The sequence below is a fragment of the Macrobrachium rosenbergii genome, chromosome 54 (genome assembly GCF_040412425.1).
Source record: "Macrobrachium rosenbergii isolate ZJJX-2024 chromosome 54, ASM4041242v1, whole genome shotgun sequence".
Classification (NCBI taxonomy): domain Eukaryota; kingdom Metazoa; phylum Arthropoda; class Malacostraca; order Decapoda; family Palaemonidae; genus Macrobrachium; species Macrobrachium rosenbergii.
In genome coordinates, this window is record NC_089794.1 from 33857268 (window position 1) to 33875642 (window position 18375).

At 40.2% G+C, this 18375-nt stretch overlaps 1 protein-coding gene across 1 annotated transcript in view; it reads left to right on the forward strand.

The window, feature by feature from the left end:
- Positions 1-18375, forward strand: part of mRpS9 (mitochondrial ribosomal protein S9) — a 36686-nt gene continuing 18311 nt past the window's right edge. Inside the window, exons 1-5 of the mRNA XM_067097853.1 lie at positions 1-357; positions 3095-3242; positions 3441-3544; positions 11434-11607; positions 14885-14970. Of these exons, the coding sequence (XP_066953954.1) occupies positions 268-357; positions 3095-3242; positions 3441-3544; positions 11434-11607; positions 14885-14970 (602 nt within the window). The 5' untranslated portion in view covers positions 1-267. The remainder of the gene's footprint in view (positions 358-3094; positions 3243-3440; positions 3545-11433; positions 11608-14884; positions 14971-18375) is intronic.

An 18375-nucleotide genomic window follows, 5' to 3' on the forward strand; every position in this document is an offset into this window, starting at 1 on the left:
AGAGAGGGAATTATCCTTGTGGAGGACTGTACACAAAGCCAAACAAAGTGAACAAAGTGAAAGTCAAATGATATATAACAGCACATGATATATTATAAGGATGACTAATATTACTATCATAAATAATAATTTTTCATGTACAATTCTGCAAAACAGGTCAAGAGGTGCCGTTACAACACCCTAGACTGCTTTGTATTTGTCAGCAGGAGCCAATGATTGCTGAGGGTAGTGAGATTCAAGAAATTTGACATAAAACTGCTATACACGATGTCTTCTACGTTAGTCCAGTTATTCCGGACTGGGAAACTTATTCATAATGGATGTTCAGCTAGTGTTAAAGCCTTCCACGGACCCCAGGTAGGTACAGTTCCTAAAAGTATGCTTCAGGAGATTAGGGTCTTTGTCGGCGTCAACTTCGACACCAGCCTAACCATCGCCACCCTGTAGGGGGTTAGTGCTTTCAGTGCACCTCACGCCGTGCACTGCAGGCATTACTTAAGGTTCATTGCATATTTGCTTCGGTTCCTAGCTGCAACCCCTTTCATTCCTTTTACTGCGCCTTCATTCATATTCTCTTTCTTCCATCTTGCTGTCCAACCTCCCTTAACATGTATTTCATAGTGCAACTGCCAGATTTTCCTCCTGTCACCAGTGGCTTTCCTGAAGGGGGGCCGGCCTGTTTGAAATCGCCCCCCGGGCCTCAAAGTGAGGCAGCCCCAAAATGCAAAATTTAAGATATAAAATTTTTGAAATTTGCATTTACAAGTGTCTTTAAAATGATCCTACAATTGCTCATATTCTAAAAATTTTCCCGGGGATGGCTTACAGCCCCCCCCCCCGAACCCCCCAGCTGCTTTGGCTCGCTTCACTTGCCTCCCACCCAATAAGAGGGGCCCCAAATGGGACTGTGCACCCTGGGCCCAAAAATGCCTAGGAACTCCCCAGCCTGTCACACCTTGAGAACCTTTTTACTCCCAATTTCAGTTTCGGCACTGAATGACCTCATAGGTCTCAGTGCTTGGCCTTTGGCCTAAATTCTATATTCCATTCCTAATGATCGCCTGGCTTTTAGGCTAGCCGGCCTAGCCATGGGACCTGTAAATCCTCCTTAAGCTGGGAGCAAGACATGTACAGTTTTATCAGAGATTAACTCGTCATCGTGTTTCAGTCTAAGAAATCTGCCGAAAGTTTAATTTTTATTATGTTATTCAGAACGTGAATCCTATTCATAGCCTATGGAACAAGCCCTAGGGTCCATTTTCTTGAAATTCAAGCTTCCAAAGAATATGGTCTTCATTTGAAAGAAGTAACAGTAGATAAGAGGAAATAAAGAAGAGATCAGGTATTCCAAAAGAAAAAATAAATAAAATGAATAAATACATAAGTAAAAATATAAGTAAATTATAATATACAAGGAGAATTGGGTACTTTGCAGAAGGACGGGATCAGGCTCTAACACTACCTCTGAACAGAAGTTTAATCCATGTTTCTGATGTTTAGTGTTACATAGGGGGGCCAGAAGGGGGCGAAGCCACCTATTCCCCAGCCAGGTGAGGACAAGGCACCCTAAGTGAGGTTAGGAAGGTAAGGTCTGGTTAGGTCAGGTCACAGTGTTTTAGAAAAGGTTAGGTTTGTTTTCGTCTGCGGAATCTGTGCCTGTCATTCTTCACTCACCCCGGAGCATTGTTTTAGGGTAGTAGGCTTCACTTGAACTTTGAGGTTCCTTCACTTAGAACTTCCACAGTCCAGCACCGTGAGGAATAGAGGACCTCTGGAACTGTGAAGTTCGACAGTGACCACATTTACTCCAAATTGGTGCAGATGAATCTAGTTGCTCTCTTTTGTATGCATCTTGCTTGTATTACTTAAAATTATTTCACAAACAAAATGGAAGCCTTTCTTATTGTGCCTGTGCCCTGCTGTGGATAATATGAATACTGAACCATTTTTGGTACATCAGTTATACTGCACGTATTATTCTTACAGGTGGCGCATCAGCTTAACAGATGCTTTAGGGGCCTGGCTTTCTGATAAGTAAAAATATCTTAAAAGAATAGATAGCTTGCAGCAAACAGCAATGCCACATAGTTCCTCAGCTAAACAAACCTTGTACAATTAACATTCAATTTAAGAGTTTATGTGGCTGAAGAGTACAGAAGTCTGTTGAATTGAGTTATTATTATTATTATTATTATTATTATTATTATTATTATTATTATTATTATTATTATTATTATTATTATTATTATTATTATTATTATTAGCTGTATGTTACTATTATTCTCAGTATTTATTTGTTTATTGGACATCTTCCAGTCGTTTAATGCACACTTAATTTTACTGTTTGTCCACTGCTTTTAAATAATTTGAAATTGGTTGTAACTTTAACAAATTTATGTATCTGTTTTTATGTATACTGTAACCCAGTTTAAGTGCACCTTCAGTAATGATTGTATTATACACTCACTTGGAGTAAATTTCAGTGGTACATTTAATGAATTTTTCAATATCTTAAATCAGTGGGGTTTGTACAATTAGTAAACTGACAGTTCCTCAGTGTAATCCTGTTTTCTTAATTTTCTTTGCTTTTCTGGTCAATACCTGTTTATTTTTCATTTTTTTTTTTCAGTAGTAAAATGTGGAGTAGGTCAAAATTGCATAGGCTCTTTAACCTAGTCTTTTGTTTCTGTCTGTTTGCTGGAAGGTGCTATGTGACTGTTTCATTTGCCAATGTCTTTTTATTGTTTTTTTATCTGCTCATTTTCTTGAATTAGCTTTTTATTGATTATTTGCTTTTTATTGTATCAGTTTTACTTACAGAGTATTTTTTTTAATGATTATGTTGTATATGGAACCAGCTATGCTAATTCATGAATGTTGGCTATAATGTGAATTGTCTTTTATTCCTAGGCAGATTTATATGGGATGGAAAAATACTTGTTGTGTTATAGGAATTCTGAATGTATCCTAATTTGGTAAACGAAGTCTTCAGGCACATACAATACTTTTTGCTGGTGCTGCACATTTTCATGTTTTTGTTAATTTTGGTAATGTATACAGTTCTTGCTTTTAACTGAGTTGGTTTACATTGCAGCTGAATTTGAAAGCAACAGTGGCAAGGAGTCTCAGTTCTGCTCCTTTTTCAACTGCTGCTGACAAAGCAGATGTGACAGCACCTGCAGAGCAGTCTCACAAGATGAGCAAAGCCATGAAAGCATATATGGAACGTGCTCAAGCTCATGGTAAGATGTTTTACTGACTTATTTAATGTGGGTAAAGAGTTGAAGCCACTATAGTAAGAAGTTAGGATGTGAATTACTTTGAAAGTTGTTTTTACATTAGTCCCGATTTTTCTCTTCATATCTTGAATTTTCTTGATTTTATGAAGCTTTTTTTTTTTTTTTTTTCCACACCTAATACATTTTTGTTCACATTTTCAGATGCTTTCATGGCGGAGCAGGTTGCTGAATATGAGATAGGTCGACGACATCTTGCCAACATAATGGGAGAAGACCCTGAAACATTTACAGATGAAGATAAGGATGTAAGAATTTGAAGATGAAATTATCTTTCTTCTTTTCATTTGAAGATATTCATGTACAAACATTGTTTTTATATAAGTAACTTACCCAGTAATTACTTAGCTAAGAGTTTCTACTCGACGTCAGCTTAAATTTTGAAATTCGCCGTAGCAACATTTTTGTTAATGTAGGTGACTGGCCCCACCCACCTTCAGGGTAAGAGGGGAACAACTCAACCAAGAGCTCAATTTGTTTCTGCCGGCTTAAGACCACACACGGTGTTAAGAATTGCAGCTGAATTTGAATTGTGTTGGAGATCTTCCCTTTTGGTGAAGTATTTTTGACTTGATAGCCTTCGGCATTGATTATTTAGATAGGTTTTCAGTGAAACCATTATTTCTGACTTAGTTCTCCTAGGAGATTTACTGATTTTTGACTTGTACTGCTAGTTGACTGTGTCAGACTAGTTCTAGTTTTTGGTATTGCAGCAAAGGCTGCAATACTCAATTGACAAAAGCTAGCTGTGACTCGCATAACTTGTGCACTGCATGTAGAGGACAGGTATGTTCTATTGATTTGACTTGCGAGGAGTATAGAGAGTGGGATGAGAAAAAATGGAAGAATTTAGCTTCTCACCTTTCTTAGTAAGAAAGAGACCATAAGAGGAGAGCAGCTTCTAGAGCCGAAGTAAAATCTTTAGCTAGCCAGGGTACGAATCTTACGTCTAGTAATGTTGACGTTCCTGTTGCCTCTTCTCAGGCTAAATTAATCTCCCCAAAGCCCTTTGTTGGCCGAGTTGGTTGAGCTTCAGACCATCATTATGGGCGGAGTTCGATTCCGCGCTGGCTGATGAAGAGTAATGATGATAGAAATTCATTTCCTATAATGTGGTTCGGTTCTAAGCTGTAGGTCCCGTTGCTAAAGTAACCAATTGGTTCTAAATTAAAATAAGTCTAATCCTTCCCAGCCCTTTTAATCAGCTCAGTGGTCTGAAGTAAAACTCTATACTCCATTTTACATTTCCAGCCCTCCTCCAATTCCAGCTACTCCTTCTCCTGGCTTCCACACTTCCAATCCGGATGACTGCGCCAGCCTCGAGTTAGAGTTTGACAAAAAAGTTTGGTCTTCTTGCCAACACAGTGGCCCAAATGGGTGGATCAGTGCATTTCCTCATGGAAAAGTTTAATGAGAAAAGTGCAAGTGAAGTGATAGTGGAGGAGGTGGCTGCCCGTCCCACTGACTCTCTTAGGTGAAGGTCACTGCCATACTCCCCCAACCCTGGGAGTAGGCATACTGTAGGCCCAAGGGAGGTAGTTGCCCTCTCAGTGGCACCTGTTGTGTCCCAGGTTGCGACAAAAGACGGCCGTTGGAAAGGCGTCTTGGAGGTTTGTCGTCTTTCATCGAGCTCTAGAGACTCAAGTCCAAGTAAGGGGCGCCAGTGGTGCTTCTTGGACAAGTTGCACCCTCTGAAAAGATGTTCTACGTTCAGGGATCAGTCCCATCTGCTACCCAGCAAAAGGCATAAAGAGCCTTCCTGTAGCTCCCAGCCTTCGTGCAGTGCTTGGAATAGTCCTGAACGCTTTTCTCAGTCGGAGCGCCAATCAATGGTGCCTGGACTAGCGTCTGACTTCTAAGCATTCCTCGTTTAAGCATGCCGCTTCTCGGAAGTGCCCACATATTTTTGCAGGACGCTCTTTAGAGAGCTAGTGCCCGTTTGTTGCCGAGCGCTCATTAGTGATTGAGTGGCCACTCAGTGGATGAGCCTGCTAGGCACTCTGGCTTCCATGGAGCAATTCGTGAAACTGGGAAGGTTGCATATGAGACCCCTGCAATTTTTTCTAAGGGTCAGCTGGGATTGAAAAATAGATCAAGACGTGTATTTCCAATAACGGAGGAGATAAAAGAAGACCTGCGGTGGTGGAACTCCACAGATGGGCTGCAGAAGGGAAAGTCTCTCTTTGTTGTGAACTCTGACCTATAGTTCTTTTCCAATGTGTCAGATCTGGGTTGGGGAGCTCTCATGGGGGACAAAGAAGTTTTGGGAGTGTGGTCCCAACAGGAGAGAAACCTGCATATCAACTTGAAGGAGTTGAAAGCGATCCATTTAGGATTACTGTACAAAACTTTGCAGGAGGAGGTCCACAACAAGAAGGTGGTGATCTGTGTGGACAACACCACAGTGCTGGCATACAGTATATCAGACTTTGAGGGCGAACCCACGTGTTCTCCCTCTACGAGCTAGCCAAGGATCTGCTGCTTTGGGCAGACCAAAATCGGTTGATAACTAGTTTCATTCAAGGGAAATGCAAAATGCAATGTGCTAGCGAGCAAGTTGAGTCGCCACAAACAAATACCCCCACGGAGTGGACTCTGGACTTTGGGTTTGTTCTGAACTATGGAAGCTGTGGGGGTGAGCCAACACTGAATTTGTTCGCATCTTCCAGGAACCGTCGCGTTCCTCTGTTCTGCTCCCCGTTTCCAAACCCTCTAGCTTGGGCGACAGATGCTATGATGCAGAACTGGTCCAACCTGGATCTGTATGCCATCCCTCTGTTTGGGATGATAAACAAAGTCCTCAGAAAGTTTCAGTCACACCAAAATGTCAAAATGACCCTAGTAGCACCATTCTGGCCGCAGAAGGAGTGCTTCCTGGAGCTTTTCGGGCTCCTTGTGGACTTCCCAAGACTCCTTCCCACCATTTCAAGTCTGCTCAGACAACCCCACTTCAGGAGGTTCCATCAGGGCATATCCTCTCTGGGGCTGACATGGTTTCAACTATCAACAGACTCACATGATCGAAGGGCTTTTCTAGAGCTATGGAGGAAACTATTGCTAGATGTAGACATACGTCTGCTGACAGTGTCTACCAGGCCAAGTGGGCGGCTTTAGACTCTGGTATAAGAGACGCAACATCCCGTCTTCTAAGACCACTTTAGCTCAAGTTACAGAGTTTCTGCTTTACTTAAGGACTTTGAGAGGTCTGCTTTACTTAAGGACTTCGAGAGGCCTTTCCTCATCAGCTTAAAGAGGATATAGATCTATGCTCAGCTCTGTATTTAGGCACAGAGGTTTAGACATATCAACGAACCAGGACCTCTCTGACTTGATTAAGTCGTTTGACACGACCAAGAATAATAAAGGAAGAGGCTTGTCCTTGGAACCTGGATATAGTCCTCAAATGGCTCATGAGTCCTCGTTTCGAGCCCGTGCGTTCTTCCTCACTGAGGGACTTTACTAAAAAGACATTGTTTCTGGTGGCGCTAGCTACAGCTAAAAGGGTTAGTGAAATTCATGCTATAGATGAAAGAATCGGTTTTTCCCAAGGGGATGCAGTGTGTTCCCTCATCTTGAATTTTCTTGTGAAGAATGAGAATACGGTGCAACCCTGGCCTCATTCTTTTACCATTAAAAGTTTAATGAACATTGTAGGAGTAGAAGAAGAAGGAGAGAGTTCTTTGCTCTGTGAGGGCACTTAGATATTATCTTCATAGGACAGAGAAGATCAGGGGACCAGCTAGTAACTTGTGGTGTTTGGTGAAGAACCCCTGTAGACCATTGTCTAAGAATGCACTCTCGTTCTTTTTGAGAGACCTCATTTTAGAAGCACTCTCCCAAATTGGTGAGGAAGACTTACCTGTCTTGAAGATGAGAGCCCTTAATGTGAGGGCAGTCACTACCTCGGTAGCTTTTAAACATAATCTTTCCCTTTCCTCAATTTTGCAGTCTACATACTGGAAATGTTAGTCAGTGTTCGTGATGCATTACTTGCGAGACATAGAAACATTCTATGAAAAATGCACTACATTAGGATCTTTTTCCATGGCTGGCTTAGTATTCAGTGAGGAGGTGTAGGAAGCATCTCTTCCTCTATTTTGTCTCTTCACCATCACTTAGGGTGTTGAGTCCTAGGGGAGCCTGGCAGGTACTATGCATAAGGAGTGCCCACCAGTTTTTAGTGTTGGGTGATGGATATTTGTTTTTTAATTGTATGGTGTAGGTGACAGTGTTTTTTCTGGTTGTTATATTTACGGTACTGCAATCGGAAGTTTCCTTTGTCACAAAGCTTCTGTTAAAACTTTGTCAGCAATCGGACCACTTCTTCACTCAGTAGAGGCGATCCTGGCTATACCACCACGCCGCTACAAGGTTGAGATGAACGCCAACCAGAGTCAGTATCTACTTGCAGCAGCTCTCTCACCAGGTAAGGAACAACGAACATTGTATCAATGCTAGAACCGTTTTTTATTCTTTTCTCAAATTCATTAACCTTTTTAATGTTCTGGGGTACATTATGTCCAGGAAGCCCTTTGCCTGTCAGTATGGATTCAGCTAAGTAATTACTGGGTAAGTTACTTATATAAAAATGACATTTTTATGATAAAGTTTCATGTATACTTAACCAGTAATTACGGATGGAGCCCACCCTCCTCCCCTCGCATGGACTTTTTGAGCATAAACAAATTGAGCTCTAGGTTGAGTTGTTGCTCTCTTACCCTGAAAGTGGGTGGGGCTAGTCACCTACATAAACAAAAGAGTGTTGCTACCATGAATTTCAAAATTTAAGCTGCCGTTGAGTAGAAACTCTTAGCTAAGTAATTAGTATGTCTTTATAGTCAAAGTTGTTATTGAACAAGTGGGGAAACAGAATTCCAGTAAGGTTGTTAGATTGGTTTGTAAATAGTAGTGTTACTTGATTTTTATTAATGAAAGCTGGCAAGGAGTAAACATAAATGTTGAAGCTGTCACATGATTATTGGCTTCTTGGTTTTTAGCAGCTCATATTTGTAAGAGTAGTATGTCTTTACAATGTACAGAAATTGACTTTGGACAGTTTAATTAGACTTGACAGACAGATGATACCTAGATTAGGGCAGGATAGGGACTGAATGTACTGTTAGGGGTCAGCCAAATATAAAAGAAATCATACCATTCAGCTAGCACTGTCAGCCTGAAAGGCATTTCAAGAACATTAAAATATATAAGATATATGATCAACAGATGATATTTCAAAGGGAAGGAAGCACACTTGAATAGTGAGCAAAATTTTGATAAGAGACAAAGGCCATTTTTCAACTTTGTAATAAGGCCTTTTGTTACCATTAAGCCCATTGTGGAGATATCAGTGAATGGTAATGATGATGATTATTATTATTACAGTATGTATCAGATAAGCTGAGTTATATTTCTAGCCTCATTGGGCTCCTCTGAAGGATTTGTTCTTAAATAATAGCAAGAGATGAAAATTGGTGCAGCTCCTTGTACTATACCTTTACTAGCAGTTACCTACTTCTTTAGCTACAACTGAGCCTCCAGTAGTGACCATTCCTCTGTCAGTGGCTGAACCTTCAGCAATGATAGTCCCTCTTCTAGTGATTACTCCTGCAGTAGTGACTGATCCCCTGCTGGTGATCACACCACCAGCGGTGACTGCTTCTCTTCCAGTGACTATACCTGTACAGTGACTGAACTATAGCCTGGGATTGAAGGCATGGTTTTCCTGGGTTCTAGTTGTCAACTCTTGTTATGATTTAGACAGAGATCCACAGCCCACTGTTTTGTGGGATCCATAAAGATTGATGTGCTACTTCAGAATGGTTCTCATCAGAGGTTGCACCTTCAGCTAAGAGGAGTATCAGCTGGAATGCCAGATGGTTGCACCAGCTGCAGTAGAGACTGCATCCACAGTAAAAAAATTTCTGTGCAGGAAGAGTGACCATATTTGCTCATCTTTGTTTAAAAAGATTAGTAACAGTTTTTCCTCTTAACATGAACCTTAAGTAGAGTAGTAGCTCCAAGGGTAAGACTTTAATGGTACTTTGATAGGGACTGGTGTAATGTACTGCCCTGGTAAGGATCCAAGCTACACTTGCAATGGTGACTGCTTGGTGTCTTGTTCTGGATGTGTCAACAACATAAGCACTTGATAGACTTGTAATATTCCTTCATGGAGAGCAACCCTTTTAAGTCTGCACAGTTCACCCTGTGATACTAACCAAGGAGAAGACATTAACTAATTCTCTTCTCCATAGATAGACATGGCCTTTGACCGAGAAGAGATAGTGATGCATCGCCTCTCCCTCATGTAAGAGATGCCATGCTAAACCTATTTGCCATGCTAAAGGCACCAACTCGACTTGGTTCGTACAGAACAGTGAACTTCACATTAGTTACTTGATCAATATTGGTGGTCTATTTAGGTCATAAACTTTCACTCTTCATGTGAAGAGCAAGAGAGGAGAAATAATGATTCTGATTATGATTGCAGTAGCTTCTCCATTGGACTGAGGTTGATAGAGATATAGAGATCCTTGTAAATTAGTAATTTCAATTTTCATCAAGAAAAGATCAAGCCAAAAACTCTTTCATGGTTCCACTCTTCCCTTGAAATATTCACCACATCCAAGCATCTGTAAGTTCTTGGATGTTGTGGAACACCATTTGTTGGATTTCCTTATGATACCCCAACATAATTTTCCTTTTTATTGAACCAAACAGATTTGGAATTAAATGTCCTCATTCACGCACTGGACATTGTAGAAGTCTCCATCTGTCATCCTTTCAACAAGGTCCGGTTTAGAGCTGCAACATTTTTGTGCCAATGGCTAGTTGCACTGCTGTGGCCATTGCAGAGGTGGTTTGCCAGTTGTCTTCTGTGCTGGAAAGTCATCCCCAGAAGATTTAGTAGGCGGGGGAATACCTATGCCAACCTTATCTTTGCAGATTCCTTGGGAACCTGGAGGTGTAGATCTCTCTTAAGGTTTTCCAGCTAAGGCTCAGAAGCACAGGCATTCCAGTAGAGGCAGTTTTGTTTCTGAAATATTGTAGTTTTAGAGGATTTATGTCTGCCCTCAGGAAAGCTTAAAGCACCAGGACATACTGCAGGAGAGGTTAGTCACCTAGATGGGGCTTCTCATTATCACTGAAGAATTTTCTAAGCCTCCCTTCAAACCTCTGATTCAAGTTTACTGGACATTATCTTCAAGACAGGTTCCTCTGACTCCTTCACTTTCAAGATAGATCAGCTAATTTCATTTACTCCGTATAGTAACCCCTGCCATGGTTTGGACTTGTCCTTTTAATGCTGATAATTATGTGTCAAGGACAACTCCAGGCAATTGTGATCAAACCAAGGTGCTCTTCACATTTTCTTTATCAATAAGAATGACCTCTTCAGTAGTACAGGTATATTTCATTTCAACTTTGGTTTCTGGTGGTTGCATGGAGGTTCCAGATGTTTGTAAACCCTTCTTGAGGATGTGACACACAGATACCCTGGACTGTTTCCAGCTGTGGACTTAGAATAGTCAGTTGACTCGGTATTTTGGTTAGTACAATTTCTTCCAAGGATATTGTAAAGGCTTGCAGTCAAACTTCTTAGTTGTGTTGTGATTTTGAGGGTTATTTCCCTACAGAAACAACCTTCAGTTTTCCTTTAAAGCCATGGATTGGTTGTTTATCTCAATCCCAAAAGCTCTCTCAGACAGATCCGTTGTCCTAATTAGTAATTTTTTTATCAACCTAAGCCTCCCTCTGAAATTGCTATTCCAGATGAATAATAAGTTATGATTGTTGCTTAGTTTTATGTAAGAAAAAGATAAGATTTTAATAAAATCCCATTACTTACAGTTGGAGTGATTACCTCCCAACTCCACTGATCCCTCATGGCTGTCAAGCCAAACTGCTTGAAAAGTAAAGCTCTAACTAGTTGGGAACCCAAGGATCTGTCAGGTTCATGTGCAGTTCTGCTGACCAGCAGATAATTTTATTTTGGTTTTGAGATGAATTGTTTAGGAAGTGAGTTTGTGAAAAAAAAAAAAAATTTTTTAAACTGAATTTAATGGATGTAGCCTATAACAAAACTGTTTAGCTATCCACTTACCTGTAAAATTTGCATTATTTTCTTTGTTTACAGAGAGCAATTGCATACCTGTTTCCTTCTGGGTTGTTTGAACCTCGTGCTGTACCACAGATGAAACATCCAACTGAAGTATTTTTCAAGAGGAAAGATGCTGAGTTTGATTATAGTGGTCGTCCATTCCACACCTTGTTCTACACAGGATTACCACATTATTATCAGATTTTACACGTAAGTTGCTTCTTGAAAACTGACCTAGGTTTAATGTGCAATTTACTCTGAGACTGTTTGGGAATGAGAGTCATGCGCAACATGTAACATTTTCATATTCATGTGAAATAAGAAAAAGCTATGAAATCTTATCAGTAAACATAGACTGCTGTAAGAATTGCTTTATCTTTCACCAGTCTGTGTGTTTAAGTGATGACTGATTATTCACAAATGTGTCCAGTATGTCTGATAAATCATGGACATAAATTTCAACAACCATCCAAGTACAAGGATGGAAAGGGACTCTGTTCGTGTTGGGTCATTGCCTCTTTGAGACCTTAGTTAGAAGGTTCATATGATAAATCACCTTTCTTACAACAGAATTTACAATATCAAGAATAATCGTAAGTCGGTATGTGTTAGAAGTATTGATTAATTATATATCAGAAGTATTGTCACACCTAGTAGGATCTTGTTTATCCACTTTTAAAAATTTGGGTTGGTTTTTAACCAAGCGCCGTTTAACCCTTAAACACCGAGCCTCTATTTACAAAAACGTCTCCCGTATGCCGGCGGCGTTCGGTGAGTTAGCGCCGAAGCAGAAAAAAAGTTTTTTAAAAAAATCACAGCACGCTTAGTTTTTAAGATTAAGAGTTCATTTTTGGTTCATTTATTTTTGTCATTGCCTGAAGTTTAGTATGCAACCATCAGAAATGGAAAAAAATATCATTAGCATATATAAATATTGAAATATATGACAGCGCAAAAAAAATTTTTCATATATAATTTTATACAAATCGCGCTGTGAGCAAAACGGTTCAAGCTAACGGGTTATTTTGTTTTTCTTTGTATTGTACACTAAATTGCGATGATTTTGGTATATAACAAATTGTAAAACGATCAAAGCAACACAGAGAAAATATTATCACAAAATGATGCATGAATTCGTAACGCGTGGACATAAATGTTTTTTTCAAAAATTCACCATAAATCGAAATATTGTGCGTAGAGACTTCCCGTTTGTTGAAAAATTAAGCTATTTGATTGAATATTACTAGACTGTAAGTGTTTTAGCTTACAATTGCAGTTTTCGACCATTTCGGTCGAGTTAAAGTTGACCGAAAGTCGAATTTTTTCTATTTATCGTGATTTATATGAAAATATTTCAAAACTGATAAAAGCTACAACCATGAGTTATTTTCTGTTGTATTGTACATGAAATTGCGCACATTTTCATATATAAAACTTTATGTAACGACTAATATAAAACTGTGCAAATATTACGACAACGTGACGAAAGAATTTCAGAGATGTTCGGCTGAGTTACTGCGCAGACGTAAGGAAAATGTTTTTTTAAAAAATTCACCATAAATCGAAATATTGTGCTAGAGACTTCCAATTTATTGCAAAATGTAGGTAAACGATTGAATATTACTAGAATGTAAGAGTTTTAGCTTACAATTACGTTTTTTTACCATTTCGGTCGAGTTAAAGTTGACCGAAGGTTGAAATTTTGGCAGTTATCGTGATTTATGTGAAAATATTTCAAAACTGATAAAAGCTACAACCATGAGCTATTTTCTGTTGTATTCTACATGAAATTGCGCACATTTTCATATATAAAAGTTTATGTAACGACTAATGTAAAGCAATGCAAACATTACGACAACGTGACGAAAGAATTTCTGAGATGTTCGGCCGAGTTACCGCGCGCAGATGTAAGGAAAAAGTTTTTTTTTTCAGAAATTCACCATAAATCGAAATATTATGCTAGAGACTTCCAGTTTGTTGCAAAATGAAGGTACATGATTGAATATTACTAGAATGTAAGAGTTTTAGCTTATAATTGCGTTTTTCTACCATTTCTGTCGAGTTAAAGTTGACCGAAGGTTGAAATTTTGGCAGTTATCGTGATTTATATGAAAATATTTCAAAACTGATAAAAGCTACAACCATGAGTTATTTTCTGTTGTATTCTACATGAAGTTGCGCACATTTCCATATATAAAACTTTATGTAACGACTAATATAAAATGGTGCAAACATTACGACAACGTGACGAAAGAATTTCTGGCGCGGACGTAAGGAAAAAGTTTTTTTCAAAAATTCACCATAAATCGAAATATTGTGCTAGAGACTTCCAATTGGTTGCAAAATGAAGGTAAATGATTGAATATTACTAGAATGTAAGAGTTTTAGCTTACAATTGCGTTTCTTGACCATTTCGGTTGAGTCAAAGTTGACCGAAGGTTGAAATTTTGGCAATTATCGTGGTTCATATGAAAATATTTCCAAACTGATAAAAGCTACAACCATGGGTTGTATTTTGCTGTATTTTACATGAAATTGCGCACATTTTCATATATAAAACTTTATGTAACGGCTAATATAGAACAGTGCAAAAATTACGACAAAATGACGAAAGAATTTCTGAAATTTTCGGCCGAGTTACACAAGAGGCGTAAGAAAAAGTTTTTTCAAAAAATTCACCATAAATCGAAATATTGTGCTAGAGACTTCCAATTTGTTGCAAAATGAAGGTACATGATTGAATATTACTAGAATGTAAGAGTTTTAGCTTACAATTACATTTTTTGACCATTTCGGTCGAGTCAAAGTTGACCGAAGGTTGAAATTTTTTGTAGTCGACGTACGGTACGTCCACTTGGCACCCAACAGACAATTTTAGTCGACGTATGATACGTCCAGTAGGCGTTTAAGGGTTAACTAAGGTGTGACTGTCCTGCATTGGAATACACTGTACCATTCTTCAAGGGATGGTTTTTGTTTTTTATACCAGTCTACAGTAGTTTCTGAACTATCTTAAATAAGAAGTACTATACAACTTTGCATACTCTTGACTTGAAAGTTGAAAGTTTTTAAATGTAGGTTCTTCATACATTTTGTGGAGCTGAACCGTAAGTGCTTCATGCAGTCTGTTTTCCGACGCTTGGTCTTCAAGACCTAAATTTCATAATCAAAATCAGTCATGCAGTCTGTTACATTCAATTTTATACGACAGAAGTGTTAGTATTCTGTGATTATGAAACAGCTGTGTTGTTTAAAAGTGAGATTTTTTTAATTTTTCTTTCCTTCTTTTTGTTATTCACATATGTCATTCCTAGGTTCATATTGTTTTGTTAATTATGGTTCCTTTTTATTTTAATAAAGTTGTAGTGTATTGGCAATACCCAGCAATAAGTCATGTCAACAGTGGGATGTACAGTAATGGTAATTTTTATACGTAGCTACGTACATAGATTAGTTATTAATCAATTGTGTGTGTGTTTTTTTTTAGGAAATAACTGAGAAGGTACAGGAACTGGACCACTTTGCAAGTAGGATGAGCCACTACAATGTAACCCAGGACACAAATAAAACACTGTAAGTGTAGCATTTTAGTTATGTATGTGCAAGTGACTTGTTCACCCATGCTTTTGAAGAACAGGTGGTAAGAGTCAGTGCTACCCTTATGCTTGGTGCATGGATGATCCCTGGACCATGTGTGTACAAATGGGGTTAGTGTGTAATAGGTCTTTACTGCATGGTGCGCAGGGGAACTGGGATGATCTGTTTGCATGTTATCATGCTGCACCCTGGGCTTGTTATGGTTTGCCACAGGCCCTGGAGTTGCTTGTGCATGATATTACCTGTTCCCACTCTCCCATAGCCTCTACTGATTCAGCTTTCACTGAATATAAGGAGCTCCACAAAATAGATGACTATGGGGTGGAATCCTGTTCTGTGCATGTCTTCTTTAGCTTGGTGTATATTGGCCGATACTGTGGTACTGATCGCTTGCCTTGGTGCCCTGAGTGAGCACTAGAGCTTGGCGCACCTTCATATATCGTGGGAGAGGACCCAACTCATGCTTCTGGGGAACCTCATTTCCAGCTGCCACTAGTAAGGGTTTGCCTGTAATGCCACTGGGCAATGTGGCAGAGACATTGGAGGCAGAGTCCTGGGTAGTCTGTGTCCTTTGAGACAAGTTCATAATGCCCCTCAAGGACCATCATCCACTCTTAGTTCCCACATAGGTACTGTTCCCATCCTGTCTTCCAGGATCTCTAGAAGCTCTGGCCCTGTTGGCATAGTGGAGATGCTTGAATGGGGTGTCATCTTTAGCTTGGTGTATAATGGCTGATACTGTGCCATGGTGCCATGAGCAAGCACTAGAGCATGGTGCACCTACACCTCTCGTAGGAGAGGACCCAGCTCATGCTTCTGGGGAACCTCGGTTACAGCTGCCACTAGTAAGGGGTTGCCTGTAATGCCACTGGGCAATATGACAGTGTCCTGGGTAGGCTGTGCCCTTTGAGACAGGTACAGAATACCCTTCAAGGGCTCCCACACAGGTACAGTTCCCATCCTGTCTTCCAGGATCTCCAGAAACTCTGACCCTGTTGGCATATGTGGAGATGTTGGAGTAGGGTACCCTACAAACTGTAGGGAACTGTCTCTTAGGCCTTGCAATTGCCTATTTCTCCAGGGAAAAGCAACTGGTGTTTGGAGACCAGTCATCAATCTCTTTCAGTGGAACGAGTTTGTCCTTCAGACTTGGTTCAAGAAGGAAATGGCATCAGTGTTGGATTCCAACAGGATGATTTAATGTGTTTTGTGAATCTGAGGGACATATATTGACAAGTGCTTTTCTGTCAGTCCTCCATTTTGTCTGCAACAAAAGGTATGTACCAAATTAAAGCTCTGTGCATTGGTCTTGCTATGTCCTCACAGGTGTTCATATGAATGTTTACCTTGGTTTCTGATTGTGCCCTTTTGCAGGGTATACACTTGCATCATTACCTGGATGACTGAATAGTTCTTGTCCTCAGAGGTGCTGTTGCTCCAGAACAGATACCACCTACTCACTTTTTTGTCTTGTCCTGCAGTTTGTGATAGACTTGGAGAAGTCGGATTTCATCCATACCCAGCCCATAAAGAACCTAGGCATGCTCATAGATGCGGCAGTACTGTAGTGAGTCTTTCCCTCAGACTCTAGGTTAGTGAGCTCAGGTAGGATGCAGTGCCAGTTCCTGGCTAGGCAGGAACAACCAGCTCGGCATTAGTTGTTCATTCTTAGCCGTCTGTTGTCCTGGAAAAAGTTCATTTCACATAGGTGACTCTACCTGCACTTTCTGCTGTGGCAACTGAAGTGGTACTGGTCAACTCCAGGTGATGCTCCCTCTCTGATGCACCTTTGCTGATGCAGCTGTTCACTAATACGTTGAAGGAGAATTTGGGTGCCCACCTGAATAGCATATTCACCTTAGGTGTGTGGCCAGAGGATAACCCTTCTCTGCACATCAACATTTTGAAAATGCAACTGGCTTTGCTAGCTCTGTGAGCATTCCAGGGACATGCGATGGGTCACTTGGTAGTGGCAATGAGCAATAACAGGATCGTAGTGGCATATGTCAGCAAGCAGAGGAGGATGGTTCCTTCATCTCAGTCAGTTGGTGAGGCAGATACACGGGTGGGTGGTTTACCTGCTGTAGAGCTCTTAGCCTGATATGTGGTAGCCAATCAGCTCAACTGTATGGGGGCAGGTAGAAGAGACAGAGAAGTCCCTTCACCCTCTCTTGACAGAAAGGCTGTTCAAGAGTTGGGAAACATCATTGACCAACTTGTTTGCCTCTCAGTTAAACACGAAGCTCATGGAGTTGTGCTTTCCTGTACCAAATCTGTGTCGGTTATGGAAGACGTTTACCAGCACTCCTTGAACAATCTGCCAAGTGATCAATGAAGTATTGATCACAATGGTACTCAGAATAAGTCTGGTGGTGCCTTGTATGCCCATGCTGAGTGGTTTCCTGATCTGCTGACTGTCTTGGTAGTGGTGCTGAGAGATTTTTCTTTGTGGCCCACTCCCCTTCATCAGCCATACTTCCCAAGGTATCAGGCAGTAGAGTGCCTCTAGCTACCTGTTTCAGGATTATATAGCAGGTCACGCAGGAGAGAGAGGCTTTTCTTGTAAGACTGCACAGGAGAGGTCAGGGTACTTCCAGTGATCCTTGTCAAATGTGTACCAAGGAAAGTGAGCCATCTTCTGTGATTGGTGGCATAGAAGGGGGAGTCTTTGGTTGGAACCTCTGTTCAGTGGATTTACAGACTTCGTTGTCTATCTTTGTTGAGAAAAGTCTCAGTGTTAAAAGGCTGTCATTCAGCCTTAAGCCAGGTCTTCAGACTGAAGTTATGGATTTCATCATCATGAGGTGCTCTGAGCAGTTTTGTTCTCCTCATGAACTTTTTTCTTTCAAATGGGATGTGACTTGTTCTTCACAGCCTAATTCAGGTGATGTTTAGCCCTTAAAGAGGTCTTGTACTGGGAGTTCACACTCAAGACTGTCATTTTACTGGCCCTATCCTCAGTAAAGTTATGTGGCTTGTCCTATCTAGTGGGGAATCTCATTTGTTCTAGTTTGTTCTTGAGTTTGTGGTGAAAACTCAGAACCTGTTAGTTTATGACGAGAGATACAAGGATTTCTCAATCCCCTCCTTTCAGGACTCTGTAAGTGCTAATCCAGATGAGGTACTTCAACCTAAAAAGGATGTGACCTCTTAGATCAGAGTGTCGGCAGATTTTTGTTAGTACTCCCAAACATAATGTTTTCCTTTTCTCCTGTGTTTTTGCTATGTGCTTGATGCTGGTGTATGTGATAATGAGTAACAGGTGATTTTTGTTAGCTGATTTAGCTCTATATTCGTCTCTGCTAATGTTATGTTTGTATTGTGTTTTTTTTAGAAACATATTTCAAGTGTTTTGCTTGACAAGTTTTCTGAGTGTCATTT